This window comes from Oncorhynchus keta, chromosome 7 (genome assembly GCF_023373465.1).
Source record: "Oncorhynchus keta strain PuntledgeMale-10-30-2019 chromosome 7, Oket_V2, whole genome shotgun sequence".
Taxonomy (NCBI): Eukaryota; Metazoa; Chordata; class Actinopteri; order Salmoniformes; family Salmonidae; genus Oncorhynchus; species Oncorhynchus keta.
The window spans coordinates 19,915,336-19,932,756 of NC_068427.1; the positions used below are offsets into that span (position 1 = coordinate 19,915,336).

Here is a 17,421-nt window from a genome sequence, read left to right on the forward strand (position 1 = left end):
GGCACAATTTAGTGTATGTAAACTTCTGACCCACTGGAATTGTGATAGTGAATTATAAGTGAAATAATCTGTCTGTAAATATTTGTTGGAAAAATTACTTGTGTCAGGCACAAAGTAGATGTCCTAACCGAGTTTCCAAAACTCTAGTTTGTTAACAAGAAACTTGTGGAGTGGTTGAAAAACGAGTTTTAATGACTCCAAACTAAATGTATGTAAACTTCCGACTTCAACTGTACTGGATCACTAGTTACTTTAATAATGACACTTTAATAATGTTTACATATCTTGCATTACTCATCTCATATGTATATACTGTATTTCATATCATCTATTTATTCTTGTCTATGCCGCTCGGTCATCGCTCATCCATATATTTACAGTATATGTATATATTCTTATTCCATTCCTGTTAGATATTAATTGATTGATATTGCTGTACTGTCGGAATTAGAAGCACAAGCATTTCGCTACACTCGCAATAACATCTTCTAACCATGTGTATGTGACCAATCAAATGGTATCTTATTTTGCAATGACATTCTAGACGATTCTGTGCTTCCAACAAAGCGAGTTCCATACAGAAATGGTTTGTTGAGATCGGTGTGTTAGAACTTGACTGGCCTGCACAGAGCCCTGAACTCAACCCCATCAAACACCATTGGGATCAATTGAACACCGACTGTGAGCCAGACCTAATCGTCCAACATCAGTGCCCGACCTCACTAATGCTCTTTTAGCTGAATGGAAGCAAGTCCCCACAGCAATGTTCCAACATCTAGTGGAAAGCCTTCCCAGAAGAGTGGAGGCTGTTATAGCAGCAAAGGGGGGACAAACTCCATATTAACGCACATGATTTTGGAATGACATGTTTGACGAGCAGGTGTCCACATACATTTGGCCATGTAGTGTATGTTGTTCACTTTAAAGAATGTTTGGTATAGTGGCCATTTTGTTTGTTTGTTTTTGTGTTCGTTTTTAAGGTCTTATAAAAATGATAATAATAAAACAAAGTCACAACAACAACAAAATCTCCATGGAGCGTGCTTTTCATTCCAGCAGTAGGCTTAACCTGGGTCTGTGAAATCAGCTCATAAAGTTTGAATAGGGTAAAGTTGTGCTTCTGGCCTTTTAAGCTGTGGAGTCAGAGACTCGCTTGCTCACCACTCGTCAGTGAAGTCCAGTTTGATGGTGCTGGTAGTGGTTCCCTCAGTGCTGTAGTGTAAACTCAGGACTGGTTCTGCTGTGCTGGCTCGACTACCTCCTGGTCCAGTACTGCTACTGGGTGTCCCGGGTGAGGTTCCAGCTACACTGGAAGATACAGACTGGGTTTTCACCTTGATTGAACTCGCTCCAGCACTTTGCTCCACACTCACAGCTTCTGATGCTCCTGAGAGACAGAGATAGAGAGAGCAAGAAAGGGAAATAGAAAAAGATTTAATAAAGTGGAATATATTAGCTTTATATATATGACAATAGTTTAGTCTTTGAGTGGCTCCTGGTTACCAAAGTAAAAATCCCTACTAGCCTCCATACATTTTCAACACAGTTATTCATCGTAAGGCATTGGGTACATTTGAGACTTTGTGATAAAACAATGAACTAATGTGTAAACTAAAAATATTTTTGCAAATAGATTCCATTTCAGTGTTAGCACTTTGCAGAATGTAGTCTGTAGTTGTGTTGGTTAAAAACATGCCAACTAGATTATATTTGATGTTTTTTACTATATATGACAATATAATATGATGACAACATGCAGCATTGTTATTTGAGGTAGATCAATGGCAAATTTGCTGGTGTTAAAATCTTGGTGTTGAGGTAAAAAAAAAAAAACATTTAAAGTGTTGCGAGTGTTATATTGGAGTGTTGTTCAAGTGGGGTTAACCTATGGGATTCAAATTGACGCCACATGCGGTGAATAAATTAAGTGTTATTTGAATCCCAGTGGAATCGTTACTCTACCGCGTCAACTCTGAATGAAAAAGACGTGGGAGGGCCCTCATGATCATATCTCCCAGGATGCTTTGTTGCAGGTTGCTTTTTAGAATAGTTTGTTTAATATCTATGTTTCTGCATGCACATTGATTCATTGATCTTATAATACACAAAGATAAATAACACATTTTACTTCACTAATTCAATCTGTAAGCGGTTGGACTAATTTCACCCATTATTGAGATGGTTGTTCCAGTTTATATGGTTTAAGTAGTCTAATTTATCCATCTTCCCCACCTTGACAGACATTCTAATTGCAGATTGCGGGTGATTAAAAGTTCCATTTGTTTAATATCCTAGATCTGAGTGGATTCCAATAGGAATTATACAACACAAGCCAGCATAATGTGACTTGCCAATGTTGCCTGCAAACCAAAAGTTCAGACCACTGTGTTAGGGTAAAACAAGGCTGTCAAAGTATTGCCTTATGATAAAAGTAATGTACTGTCATAAAGAATTGTATTTTTATGATATAATATTCACTTAGGAATTCACTTGCTGAATGCAACAATCATGTCTCTGTCAATAGCAAACACAGATATGGGTGGTACTGGTAACTTAAAAATTCCTTCAAAAGGCACCCTGTGAAATAAATATGCGAAAAAGGCTTTACACCACAAAAAAAATAGTTACGGTAACACCACAGGTGTTAATGCCCTAACACTGAGGAAGTGGAACAGCATCTGCCCTAATAAAGTGTCCATTTAAGTCCAAATTTGCAACACCCATAATGTTAGGAGACCCAACACTCTTGGGGTGTTAGTTTATCAACACTTTGAAAAGTGTTAGTTTAACACTATTTCGGCGGGTCATATACAGTGCATTCGGAACATATTCAGACCCCTAGACTTTTTCCACATTTTCTTACGCTACAGCCTTATTCTAAAATTGATTACATTTGTTTTCTTCCTCAACAATCTACACACAATACCCCATAATGACAAACCAAAAACAGGTTTTTAGAAATGTTAGCACATTTATTAAAGACTTTAAAACTGAAATATCACATTTACATAAGTATTCAGACCCTTTACACAGTACTTTGTTGAAGCACCTTTGCCAGCGATCACAGCCTCAAGCCTTCTTGGGTATGACGCTACAAGCTTGGCACAGCTGTATTTGGAGAGTTTCTCCCATTGTTCTCTGTAGATCCTCTCAAGTTTTATCAGGTTGGATGGGGAGCATCGCGGCACAGCTATTTTTCCGTCTTTCCAGAGATGTTCGATCGGGTTCAAGTCCGGGCTCTGGCTGGGCCACTCAAGGACATTCAGAGACTTGTCCCGAAGCCACTCCTGCGTTGTCTTGGCTGTGTGCTTAGGGTCGTTGTCCGGTTGGAAGGTGAACCTTTGCTCCAGTCTGAGGTCCTGAGCAGGTTTTCATCAAGGATCCCTCGGGCCTTTGGAGTGGCACTGTGGTCTAAGGCACTGCATCGCAGTGCTAGCTGTGCCACTAGAGATTCTAGGTACGAGTCCAGGCTCTGTCACAGCCGTCCGCAACTGGGAGACCCATGGGGCGGTGCACGATTGAACCAGCGTCGTCCGGGTTAGGGGAGGGATTGGCCGGCAGGGATATCCTTGTCCCATCGCACACTAGCGACTCCTGTGGCGAGCCAGGCACAGTGCATGCTGACACGATCACCAGGTGTACAGTGTTTCCTCCGACACATTGGTGCGGCTGGCTACCGGGTTTAGTGGGCAGTGTGTCAAGAACCAGTGCGCCTTTGTTGGGTTGTGTTTCGGAGGACACACGGCTCTCGACCTTCGCCTCTCCCGAGTCCGTATGGAAGTTGCAGCGATGAGACAAGAGTAACTACCAATTTGATACCACAAAACTGGGGAGAAAAGGGGCAACGCACAAAAAAATACAATAAAAAAGATTTCTCTGTACTGAGCTCCATTTATCTTTCCCTTGAACCTGACTAGTCTCCCAGTCCCTGCCGCTGAAGAACATCCCCACAGCATGATGCTGCCACCCCCATGCTTCAACATAGGGATGCTGCCAGGTTTCCTCCAGACGTAACGCTTGGCATTCAGGCCAGAGAGTTCAATATTGGGTTCATCTGACCAGAGAATCCTTTAGGTGCCGTTTGTCAAACTCCAAGCGGGCTGTCATGTGCATTTTACTGAGGAGTGGCTCCTGTCTGGCCACTTTACCATAAAGGCCTGATTGGTGGAGTGCTGCACAGATGGTAATACTTCTGGAAGTTTTTGGAAGGCACTTCTCCCCCGATTGCTCAGTTTGGCCGGGTGGCCAGCTCTAGGAAGAGTTTTAGTGGTTCCAAACTACTTCCATTTAAGAATGATGGAAGCCACTCTGATCTTAGGGACCTTCAATGCTGCAGAAATGTTTTGGTACCCTTCCCCAGGTCTATGTTTCAACTCAATCCTGTGGCGGAGCTCTACGGACAATTCCTTTGACCTCATGGCTTGGTTTTTGCTCTGACATGCACTGTCTACTGTGGGACCTTATGTAGATAGGTGTGTTCCTTTCCAAATCATGTCCAATCAATTGAATTTACCACAGGTGAACTCCAATCAAGTTGTAGAAACATCTCAAGGATGATCAATGGAAACAGGATGCACCTGAGCTCAATTTCAAGTCTCATAGCAAAGGGTCTGAATACGAATATAAATAAGGTATTTCTGTTTTATATTTTTAATAAATAACAAAATTCTAAAAAGCATTTGCGCTTTGTCATAGTGGGTATTGTGTGTAGATTGATGAATAAGGCTGTACTGTATCAAAATATGGAAAAAAGGAAAGGGTCTGAATACTTTCCAAGTGCACTGTAGCTTCTATATGCTGCAGGAGTGCTCCTTGAGTTGCCTTTCCTCCCACAGACACGTTTCCATAAAATCCCCGTTCGCTTTGTCATTATGGGTTATTGTGTGTAGATGGATGAGGAAAATGTTTATTTAATACATTTTAGAATAAGGCTGTAAAATGTAACAAAATTTTGAAAAATTCAAGGGGTCAAGTGAAGGGGTATAGGAATGCATTTACAGACGCACAATCGAGAGCATCCTGTCGGGCTGTATCACAGCGTGGTACGGCAACTGCACCCCCCTCAGTCGCAAGGCTCTCCTTAGGGAGAGCGGTTGGATCCTTAGTCTGCACAACACATCACTGGGGGAAAACTACCTGCCCTCCAGGACACCTACAGCACCCGATGTCACAGGAAGTCCAAAAAGATCATCAAGGACAACAACCACCCGAGCCACTGCCTGTTCACCCCGCTATCATCCAGAAGGCGAGGTCAGTACAGGTGCATCAAAGCGGGGACCGAGAGACTGATAAACAGCTTCTATCTCAAGGCTATCAGACTGCTAAACAGGAATCACTAACTCAGAGAGGCTGCTGCCTACATGGAGACCCAATCACTGGCCATTTCAATAAATGGATCACTAGTCACTTTATACAATGCCACTTTAATAATGTTTACATATCTTACATTACTCATCACATGTATATACTGTATTCTATACCATCTATTGCACCTTGACGATGCCGCTCGGTCATCGCTCATCCATATATTTATATGTACATAATCTCATTCAGCCCTTTAGATTTGTGTGTATTAGGTAGCTGTTGGAGAATTGTTAGATTACATGTTAGATATTACTGCACTGTTGGAACTAGAAGCACAAGAAGCACTGTTTCCAAGATGGCGTAGCAGTTCAGACGTCTTTTGTCCTCGTCTTGTCGTGTCCCGTATATACAGTGCCTTGCGAAAGTATTCGCCCCCCTTGAACTTTGCGACCTTTTGCCACATTTCAGGCTTCAAACATAAAGATATAAAACTGTATTTTTTTGTGAGGAATCAACAACCAGTGGGACACAATCATGAAGTGGAACGACATTTATTGGATATTTCAAACTTTTTTAACAAATCAAAAACTGAAAAATTGGGCGTGCAAAATTATTCAGCCCCTTTACTTTCAGTGCAGCAAACTCTCTCCAGAAGTTCAGTGAGGATCTCTGAATGATCCAATGTTGACCTAAATGACTAATGATGATAAATACAATCCACCTGTGTGTAATCAAGTCTCCGTATAAATGCACCTGCACTGTTATAGTCTCAGAGGTCCGTTAAAAGCGCAGAGAGCATCATGAAGAACAAAGAACACACCAGGCAGGTCCAAGATACTGTTGTGAAGAAGTTTAAAGCCGGATTTGGATACAAAAATATTTCCCAAGCTTTAAACATCCCAAGGAGCACTGTGCAAGCAATAATATTGAAATGGAAGGAGTATCAGACCACTGCAAATCTACCAAGACCTGGCCGTCCCTCTAAACTTTCAGCTCATACAAGGAGAAGACTGATCAGAGATGCAGCCAAGAGGCCCATGATCACTCTGGATGAACTGCAGAGATCTACAGCTGAGGTGGGACACTCTGTCCATAGGACAACAATCAGTCGTATATTGCACAAATCTGGCCTTTATGGAAGAGTGGCAAGAAGAAAGCCATTTCTTAAAGATATCCATAAAAAGTGTTGTTTAAAGTTTGCCACAAGCCACCTGGGAGACACACCAAACATGTGGAAGAAGGTGCTCTGGTCAGATGAAAACAAAATGGAACTTTTTGGCAACAATGCAAAACGTTATGTTTGGCGTAAAAGCAACACAGCTCATCACCCTGAACACACTATCCCCACTGTTAAACATGGTGGTGGCAGCATCATGGTTTGGGCCTGCTTTTCTTCAGCAGGGACAGGGAAAATGGTTAAAATTGATGGGAAGATGGATGGAGCCAAATACAGGACCATTCTGGAAGAAAACCTGATGGAGTCTGCAAAAGACCTGAGACCGGGACGGAGATTTGTCTTCCAACAAGACAATGATCCAAAACATAAAGCAAAATCTGCAATGGAATGGTTAAAAAATAAACATATCCAGGTGTTAGAATGGCCAAGTCAAAGTCCAGACCTGAATCCAATCGAGAATCTGTGGAAAGAACTGAAAACTGCTGTTCACAAATGCTCTCCATCCAACCTCACTGAGCTCGAGCTGTTTTGCAAGGAGGAATGGGAAAAAATGTCAGTCTCTCGATGTGCAAAACTGATAGAGACATACCCCAAGCGACTTACAGCTGTAATCGCAGCAAAAGGTGGCGCTACAAAGTATTAACTTAAGGGGGCTGAATAATTTTGCACGCCCCAATTTGTCAGTTTTTGATTTGTTAAAAAAGTTTTAAATATCCAATAAATGTCGTTCCACTTCATGATTGTGTCCCACTTGTTGTTGATTCTTCACAAAAAATACAGTTTTATATCTTTATGTTTGAAGCCTGAAATGTGGCAAAAGGTCGCAAAGTTCAAGGGGGCCGAATACTTTCGCAAGGCACTGTATATATATTTACAACTTTTTTCACATACATTTTTTAAATTTTCCATCAACTCATCTTCAAAACACTCTCCTGCAACCCGCCTCACCAATTTATATGTATAAAAAAGTATTATTTACCTCAAATCTGTAATCCTCCAAGAAGCTATCCAGAAACTCCAAGAAGCTAGCCAGAAACTCCAAGAAGCTAGCCAGAAACTAGCCAGAAGCGAGCCCAGAAGCTAATCCAGAAGCTAATCAGAAGCTAGTTCAGAAGCTAGTTAGCTTCTTTACTGGCAAATCGTTAGTATTCAGCTAACCACGGTTTGTGGTCATCGGCTATTCTTTAGCTCGAAAATTTATCGGCAGTTTTGTACGGCGCAGCGCGGCTCGGAACGGAACATAACGGACCAATTTTTCTCTCCATGTCCCTGGATTTCAATCGCTCTCTGGACATTCATACCTGGATCTTACAGCTAGCTAGCTGCTATCCGTGTGACTATCGGCTTTCGTCGATTCCGGAGCAAACATCAATTATTCCGGAGCTAGCCAGCTCCGTCAATACCTCCTGAGTTCCATCAATCACTCCTAGGCTGCAGTCACCTATCCGGACCCGTTTTACTGCCTACGCGGAGCCCCACCGGGCCTTCACAACTGGACTGCCGACGTTATCTACCCGAAGGAGTTATCTGTTAGCTGTCTAACCGTTAGCTGTCTTATCGGCTGCTATCTGAATAGACAATCGGACAATTTATTCATTTATTTTTATTATTATTATGTTTTCTTCTTGGGCCTCTATAACTATATCTATTGTTTTTATTTTTGTTGTTGTTGTGTGATTTGGATTAATCCCCTCTACCACACGGAACCCCACTCATCGACTGACGGAACGCAAGAGGTGGCTAATAACAGACCTCCATCCTATGCTAGCTTGCTACCGATGGCCTGGCTAGCTGTCTAAATCGCCGTGACCCCCAACCAACCTCTCCACTCACCGGACCCTTTTGTTCACTCGACTAAGCATGCCTCTCCTTAATGTCAATATGCCTTGTCCATTGCTGTTCTGGATAGTGTTTATTGGCTTATTTCACTGTAGAGCCTCTAGTCCTGCTCACTATACCTTATCCAACCTATTAGTTCCACCACCCACACATGCAATGACATCTCCTGGTTTCAATGATGTTTCTAGAGACAATATCTCTCTCTTCATCACCCAATACCTAGGTTTACCTCCACTGTATTCACATCCTACCATACCTTTGTCTGTACATTATACCTTGATGCTATTTTATCGCCCCCAGAAACCTCCTTTTACTCTCTGTTCCAGACGTTCTAGACGACCAATTCTTATTGCTTTTAGCCGCACCCTTATTCTACTCCTCCTATGTTCCTCTGGCGATGTAGAGGTGAATCCAGGCCCTGCAGTGCCTAGCTCCACTCCAGTTCCCCAGGCGCTCTCTTTTTGATCTACTGTAATGATAGCCTGCAGAGTTCTGTCCTATTATCCAGGTCTGTACCCAAACAATTTGAACTTCTACTTTAAAAAATCCACCTCTCTAAAAACAAGTCTCTCACCGTTGCCGCCTGCTATAGACCACCCTCTGCCCCCAGCTGTGCTCTGGACACCATATGTGAACTGATTGCCCCCCATCTATCTTCAGAGCTCGTGCTGCTAGGCGACCTAAACTGGAACATGCTTAACACCCCAGCCATCCTACAATCTAAACTTGATGCCCTCAATCTCAAATTATCAATGAACCTACCAGGTACCTCCCCAAAGCCTTAAACACGGGCACCCTCATAGATATCATCCTAACCAACTTGCCCTCTAAATACACCTCTGCTGTCTTCAACCAAGATCTCAGCGATCACTGCCTCATTGCCTGCATCCGTAATGGGTCAGCGGTCTACCCATAGTAGAGGATGCCTGGATATTTTTTTTAAATGCCTTCCTAACCATCTTAAATCACCATGCCCCATTCAAGAAATGTAGAACCAGGAACAGATATAGCCCTTGGTTCTCCCCAGACCTGACTGCCCTTAACCAACACAAAAACATCCTATGGCGTTCTGCATTAGCATCGAACAGCCCCCGTGATATGCAGCTGTTCAGGGAAGCTAGAAACCATTATACACAGGCAGTTAGAAAAGCCAAGGCTAGCTTTTTCAAGCAGAAATTTGCTTCCTGCAACACTAACTCAAAAATGTTCTGGGACACTGTAAAGTCCATGGAGAATAAGAACACCTCCTCCCAGCTGCCCACTGCACTGAAGATAGGAAACACTGTCACCACTGATAAATCCACCATAATTGAGAATTTCAATAAGCATTTTTCTACGTCTGGCCATGCTTTCCACCTGGCTACTCCTACCCCGGTCAACAGCACTGCACCCCCAACAGCAACTCACCCAAGCCTTCCCCATTTCTCCTTCTCCCAAATCCATTCAGCTGATGTTCTGAAAGAGCTGAAAAATCTGGACCCCTACAAATCACCCGGGCTAGACAATCTGGACCCTTTCTTTCTAAAATTATCTGCCGAAATTGTTGCCACCCCTATTACTAGCCTGTTCAACCTCTCTTTCGTGTCGTCTGAGATTCCCAAAGATTGGAATGCAGCTGCGGTCATCCCCCTCTTCAAAGGGGGGGACACTCTTGACCCAAACTGCTACAGACCTATATCTATCCTACCATGCCTTTCTAAGGTCTTCGAAAGCCAAGTCAACAAACAGATTACAGACCATTTTGAATCTCACCATACCTTCTCTGCTATGCAATCTGGTTTCAGAGCTGGTCATGGGTGCACCTCAGCCACGCTCAAGGTCCTAAACGATATCTTAACCGCCATCGATAAGAAACATTACTGTGCAGCCGTATTCATTGATCTGGCCAAGGCTTTCGACTCTGTCAATCACCACATCCTCATCGGCAGACTCGACAGCCTTGGTTTCTCAAATGATTGCCTCGCCTGGTTCACCAACTACTTCTCTGATAGAGTTCAGTGTGTCAAATCGGAGGGTCTGCTGTCCGGACCTCTGGCAGTCTCTATGGGGTGCCACAGGGTTCAATTCTTGGACCGACTCTCTTCTCTGTTTACATCAATGAGGTCGCTCTTGCTGCTGGTGAGTCTCTGATCCACCTCTACGCAGACGACACCATTCTGTATACTTCTGGCCCTTCTTTGGACACTGTGTTAACAACCCTGCAGGCAAGCTTCAATGCCATACAACTCTCCTTCCGTGGCCTCCAATTGCTCTTAAATAGTAGAACTAAATGCATGCTCTTCAACCGATCGCTACCTGCACCTACCCGCCTGTCCAACATCACTACTCTGGACGGCTCTGACTTAGAATACGTGGACAACTACAAATACTTAGGTGTCTGGTTAGACTGTAAACTCTCCTTCCAGACCCATATCAAACATCTCCAATCCGAAGTTAAATCTAGAATTGGCTTCCTATTTCGCAACAAAGCATCCTTCACTCATGCTGCCAAACATACCCGTGTAAAACTGACCATCCTACCAATCCTCGACTTTGGCAATGTAATTTACAAAATAGCCTCCAATACCCTACTCAACAAATTGGATGCAGTCTATCACAGTGCAATCCGTTTTGTCACCAAAGCCCCATTTACTACCCACCATTGTGACCTGTACGCTCTCGTTAGCTGGCCCTCGCTTCATACTCGTCGCCAAACCCACTGGCTCCATGTCATCTACAAGACCCTGCTAGGTAAAGTCCCCCCTTATCTCAGCTCGCTGGTCACCATAGCATCTCCCACCTGTAGCACACGCTCCAGCAGGTATATCTCTCTAGTCACCCCCAAAACCAATTCTTTCTTTGGCCGCCTCTCCTTCCAGTTCTCTGCTGCCAATGACTGGAACGAACTACAAAAATCTCTGAAACTGGAAACACTTATCTCCCTCACTAGCTTTAAGCACCAACTGTCAGAGCAGCTCACAGATTACTGCACCTGTACATAGCCCACCTATAATTTAGCCCAAACAACTACCTCTTTCCCAACTGTATTTAATTTATTTAGCTCCTTTGCACCCCATTATTTTTATTTCTAATTTGCACATTCTTCCATTGCAAAACTACCATTCCAGTGTTTTACTTGCTATATTGTATTTACTTTGCCACCATGGCCTTTTTTGCCTTTACCTCCCTTCTCACCTCATTTGCTCACATCGTATATAGACTTGTTTATACTGTATTATTGACTGTATGTTTGTTTTACTCCATGTGTAACTCTGTGTCGTTGTATCTGTCGAACTGCTTTGCTTTATCTTGGCCAGGTCGCAATTGTAAATGAGAACTTGTTCTCAACTTGCCTACCTGGTTAAATAAAGGTGAAAAAAAAAGCATTTCGCTACACTCGCATTAACATCAACTAACCATTTGTATGTGACCAATAGAATTTGATTGTATACACACTAAGAAAGTGCTGAATTTAACACTGTGTTAAAATTCTGATCTCAAATATGCTGTGCATACTCAGTCCCCTGTGCTGCATTGTACGCTCACCTCCTAGTGACTGTCTTGTTACACAATAACATTTTCGTGTAGGTCTACTACACACAGTTCACACTGACAGTGTGCAAGGCATTCCTTACACAGAGGAAGAGTGGAATGGTTTCAATCGTCCCAAACCACAGGAGCAATACATATAATGTATCATATACTATCAAAAACGTGAGGTGCACTTGATTTAACTTGCCCATCACAACGGTACCAATAGAACCAATAGGACAGAGACCACCCTGCACGCCGGTGAAGCTAAATCAAGTGGACCTCAAGCATTTGCCAGTGTTTGACCCAGATCTGAACCAAAACATCACACAGGTGAGTAGGAAACAATACAAATATACAGGGGTCAAACGCAAGCCTCTCAAACTACCACCACACACAATAGTTCATCACAAAATGTGGCTTGGAATGTCATTGTATCATAGGGTATATTGTGTTAATGTTCTGTGAAATAAGCCAATACAGGGACGATTGTTAATGGTCTGAGCGTGAGATGATTTACAGCCCGGCTGTGACTGAGTGAAAAGGCAGAAGAAGAGGAGCAAGATTGTGTTATGAGTCCAACATAAAAACAATACTTTATTTTAATTTGATTTAACCTTTATTTAACTAGGAAAGTCAGTTAAGAACAAATTCTTATTTTACAGTGACGGCCTACCCCGGCCAAACCCTAACCCAGACGATGCTGGGCCAATTGTGCGCCGCCCTATGGGACTCCCAATCACAGTCGGTTGTGATACAGCCCGGGATCGAACCAGGATCTGTAGTGATGCCTCTAGCACTGAGATGCAGTACCTTAGACCGGGAGCCCAAGGGCTGGCGAATGACCAAACATTATCTCAAGCTATAGGTTCAACAAGAGATCCTTGGATAAGATATCCAACACCAGCCTTCGCCCTGGGGACTGGGTTGGTCAAATGTGACTAGAATGCATGCCTAGTGAAAATGCTCTCAGGTAAAGATGGTGGAGGGACAAGGTGAACACCGGAAGTCTCATGCGAATATATTTTAAATGCCACACAGACGAGACAGAAAGCACAGAGGAAAACAGAGATACAAAAGAAGGAGAGAAAGAGAGGAAGAAAGTACAGGGATACAGGGAAAGAAGGAGAGAGTTTAGGAGGGAGGGAGAGAGCGACAGCGAGAGAAAGATAGAAGGGAGGAAAAGAGGGGAGAGGAGACGCACCCTGCTGCTCATCCAGAGTCATGGATCCCAGCTGTTTGTTAACCACAGATGAGGGAGAATCTGGAACACAAATAAGACTCACTAAACAATGGGAATAGAGGTCGGAGGTCACACCAGAGGTCATATGGTCACGCTCAGGTCAAAGTTCAAACGCTCCTTAAATTGGACCAAGGCCAAGCAGGAAGAAGAGTTAACAAACACGGCTACATGAACAGACAGTGTTCTTTGTTGCAACGCTGGGAAGCGCTAGGAAGGACAAGTTGATATTGATATGGGTATAGAACAGCAGCAATTGCCCTAGACACAGCTTGTGGGAGATTGAACACAGACTGTAGAGTGCCACACGTGCAGAGCTGAAAATTATATCACACGCGCGATTCAAGGTTTGATGTCAATTGAAGATTTACACAGTAGTTTAACTTATTCACGCATCTCAAGTTACTCTCACAGGGCCAAGTGAGACCTCAGTCATGGTCTGATGGACCTCACAGTAATACCAACATCCACTCACTCCATGCCTGTTAAGCGGATACCAGTGGCAAACCACACTGACCAAAACCCATGTCATGCCCAAACACCTGTCACCTTATGTGAGCAGTAGTCAGTCATCTCAAACAAGGCATTATGCAGAATTTCATCACTGGTCAACCTTTTACTCCACCTCAAATTAGATTCATAGACTTCACCAAAAAAGGTGTTACCGGTACATATTGATTGATTTCCACCCCAATGTCACATGGTCTGATGCCAGTGCATTCCACTGCAATTCAAGCTACGTACGTACACATTACAGCGTTGCGTTAGGCAAATCGTAGAGGATTGAGAATGATCATTGTTATTTCACCTTAATATCAAAATACCAATTGGTGTGCACAAAGTAGCTTCCTCAGTGTCTACAGTAAACCCAGATATTTCACAGCACCGAAGAGGCCTTTCGCCATTGCTGAAGCTCAAATGTTCAGGTCCAAATATGGACATATCTAGTTTAAGTACAAAGAAAACTAAATCATTCTTGCCACTTACATTATATACTGTATGTATTCTCATATTTCAACACTGTAAGAATTCTACAATGGGGTTAAGTGAGTTGGAAAGTGATGTGTACCAGACGGAGTGAAGAAGCTCAGTACAACATGACATTAATAGACCATGGGGGTGTATGCATCAATCGTTACATCAGCTCCTAGAAGATCTGATACAAAGGCTGTAGAGAGATCAGATCTTAATCTTAGCCATCCATAGTCGTAGTCAATGTTCCCTCGCCATTTTTCGGCACTGATGTCAGGTCTGCTGAGCACAAACTTGAACGTTGTGAAAATTCTGTGCAACTTCTGGCACGTTTACTGTGAACACTGAGGCTGTACCCGCTTTAAGTTATAGTTATAACAGTGAAGGCCATTGTGGCTATTTGATCATAATGTAGGCCTATCAGAGTGGCCTACCATCAAACACAATGGAGAAAATCCCATAACATTTTTTACATTGAAATAGCTGTTCTATCATTCAGCCTACAGTGTTCAATATAGGCCTACATTCCATTAGACTTTTGGAAAAAAATATGCAGGGCTTGACATTAACCGGTTTACTCACTTGTCCTTCAGACAAGGAGGTGAATGAAATTGCAAGAAACCACTTTACAAAATAAAATTAGCTTAAAAAACTAGCTTACTCAAGCCTGTCTCAAAATACAACAGTGTCCCCTTAAGATGGAAAAAAATGCTCTTTACCGGACTTGCTTTTCAAAGATGTCTAGAAATGCACACATTTTGTAGGAAGCAAACACTAGCAAAGAATATGAACAAATGTACACATGTGGCTACATGCAGCTCTAGCTTTGATCTCAAAAGAAGCGCAACTACTATCGACCACTCATGCTGTAAACACAGTCCGGTTCAAAGTGAACTGCACAGATCCATATATGGCAATGGTCTATTTGCATATAGGGATACTGCAGCTCTGATTGGTTGTACCGCACCGGCAATATACACCTGCAATAACATCTGCTGAACACGTGTATGTGACCAATAAAATATGATTTGTTAAAGAGAAAAACTAGAAAGTTGAGTGAAGTTCAATCTCGTGCTTCTCTGCGCAAGCTGATATTTATTCTGCATGGCAGTCCAGAGGGAACTGCGTGCCAACCACTTCATATTGCTTTTGATGCCAAGGGGGTGAAGAAGCAGTGTTCCACAGCCAGAGGGTGCCAAATGCCACACCATACAGGGGAGCGACAGGCGGGACTACCCAAGCAGCAAAGGGGTTGTGCATGTTTGGTGGGAAGGGTTTTGGGTGAGGTGTAAATGAGAATTAGGAAAGGGAATTTGTGTAGAGGGGGTGGTGAGTTAGGTAGAAGAGAGAAAAGGGTGTATGGGTGTGGGGATTGGAGTAGGATGAAGATGACCCATAGACAGATATAAGGTCAGATTCAGTAGGCTAAGATGATCCTCGATCTGTACGGGCAACGTTTGACCGAAAGTATGGGAATATTAAGTGGAAAGCAGGAAGTAGAGGGGTTGGGGTGGCAAGTAACCTGCAGGGGGGGGCGTCTCGGTGGAAGCGCCAATAGCAGCAGGCCCCCTTGATTGGATCTCAGTGGCTGCGGTGGAGGAAGGGGTTTGGCTCTGTCCTGGGGGTTCGGCCAACAGGAGCAACCGCTGCAAACGCCTACACACTAGACTTACCGGCAGCCGGTTAGGGCCGTACTCTGACAGAGAGATAGAGAGACGAGAGGGATAGAATGAATGGAGGCAGAAGACAAGAGAAGAGAAGAACAAAGGGAAATAAAAGGAAATAATATGGTTGAAAAAGGAGAGGGTAAGGCTGCTGCTTGAGTGGCACGGCTCCCACACACCAATAGACGGTACACACACACTCACACACGTGTTTTGGTCTGCTTGTGGGAGTCTACTATGAGTCACCGGTTAGCTCACCTCAAATCAAATATGCTGACTCGCCCCTCTTATGGGAGTACTCAGTGTGTGTGTGTTCTCTCCACGCAATTCTTACCAGACAGTGCAATCTCTGTGGTGGGTGTGGGTGTTGGCGTGGGGGTCACAGGCATGTCTGCCTGACTCCTCTGTTCTGAGTCTAGGGAGGAGGTGAGGGAGGAAGGGAGCACCGAGCCCTCCATGGACGAGCAGCTTGACGCAGGAGGTGCTGTAACTGTTGACGATGACTCTGAGGTGGACTTGGGGAGGGGTACAGGTACAGAGGCAACGGCTGGGGCCTCTGTTTCCATGGAGCCCTCTAGGGATCTGGCTTGTTGTGAAGGGGGTATTGTAGGGAGCGTTGGGATGGTGGGTGTTGTAAGAGCCCCCTCTATACGGGGAAGAGTGCCTGGAGGAGACAAATGGAACAGATGTTTTGGAACAGGGTTTTTTACTGAAGCATGTCTTTTCAGTGTTACTTCAAGGAGAATTTCCATCTTCAGACAGTTCTATTATATTGTATTCTATTTCATTATTTTTTATTAAATTATTTCCAACTTTTAACGTTTGTCCCTTTTAATGTTTGTCCCAAACGAACAACTAAGGTCTGATCATAGATCTGTGGCAACGGGCCAACACTAAGTACCATTTAAGCTGGCCGCCAACCACTACCGTCCCAGTGTCTCACCTCTTGGGCGTGTTTGAGAGCGCGTGGTCCCCCGGCTGCTCTGGGCCTCGCTGGCCTCCTCGAACCAACGGGACAACATGTCTGACATCCTCTGCATCAGCGATACGTTCTGGCTCTGTTCTCCTGGGAGGGTTCAAAGGTCAGAGGCGGCAGGGTAGCCTAGTGGTTAGAGCGTTGGACTAGTAACCGGAAGGTTGCGAGTTCAAACCCCCGAGCTGACAAGGTACAAATCTGTCCTTCTGCCCCTGAACAGGCAGTTAACCCACTGTTCTCAGGCCATCATTGAAAATAAGAATGTGTTCTTAACTGACTTGCCTGGTTAAATAAAGGTCAAATTAAAAAAATTAAAAAGAGATCGGGTTGGCATGGGACATGACTAGTCGGCATTTCTCAGCACAACATTTCCTTGAAAACCCACAAAGTTATTGTTGTTGTTGCCCCCTTTACCATCGGTCCAGACAATCCTCGTATCAGGGTATAGCTTGTACTATAATGCATAAGTCCCTCAATAGCCAACAGCGGAGTACCAATCCACTGCATCATCCAGACATTGACTAATTGGGAAAAAAAGTTTGCTTCTCCTTCATCTACAATACCCTAAGATCTATAAAAGTCTGTGATGGTGAGAGGCAGCTTTATCACAGTCCCAGCTGGGCCCGTAATAAGTTGTGAGTCAGTGAAAGCTAAAGCTAACGAGATCCCCATAGACAGAGATAGGCCCTGTTAGCCTCATTAGCAATGAGAGGTAGAGGCTCTGGGTGAGAGATTAGAG

General features: G+C 43.8%; 1 protein-coding gene across 6 annotated transcripts in view; it reads right to left on the reverse strand.

Annotated features, from left to right (window-relative positions):
* Window positions 1–17,421, reverse strand: part of LOC118370588 (DDB1- and CUL4-associated factor 6-like) — a 40,702-nt gene that overhangs the window by 18,169 nt on the left and 5,112 nt on the right. For 3 of the 6 annotated variants that reach the window (XM_035755637.2, XM_035755642.2, XM_035755636.2), the window contains exons 6-10: window positions 16,650–16,772; window positions 16,041–16,370; window positions 15,565–15,738; window positions 13,035–13,094; window positions 1,162–1,387 (exon numbers count right to left, since the gene is read on the reverse strand). In XM_035755637.2, the coding sequence (XP_035611530.1) occupies window positions 1,162–1,387; window positions 13,035–13,094; window positions 15,565–15,738; window positions 16,041–16,370; window positions 16,650–16,772 (913 nt within the window). The remainder of the gene's footprint in view (window positions 1–1,161; window positions 1,388–13,034; window positions 13,095–15,564; window positions 15,739–16,040; window positions 16,371–16,649; window positions 16,773–17,421) is intronic. The other 3 variants (XM_035755640.2, XM_035755638.2, XM_035755641.2) reach the window with 3 other exon arrangements.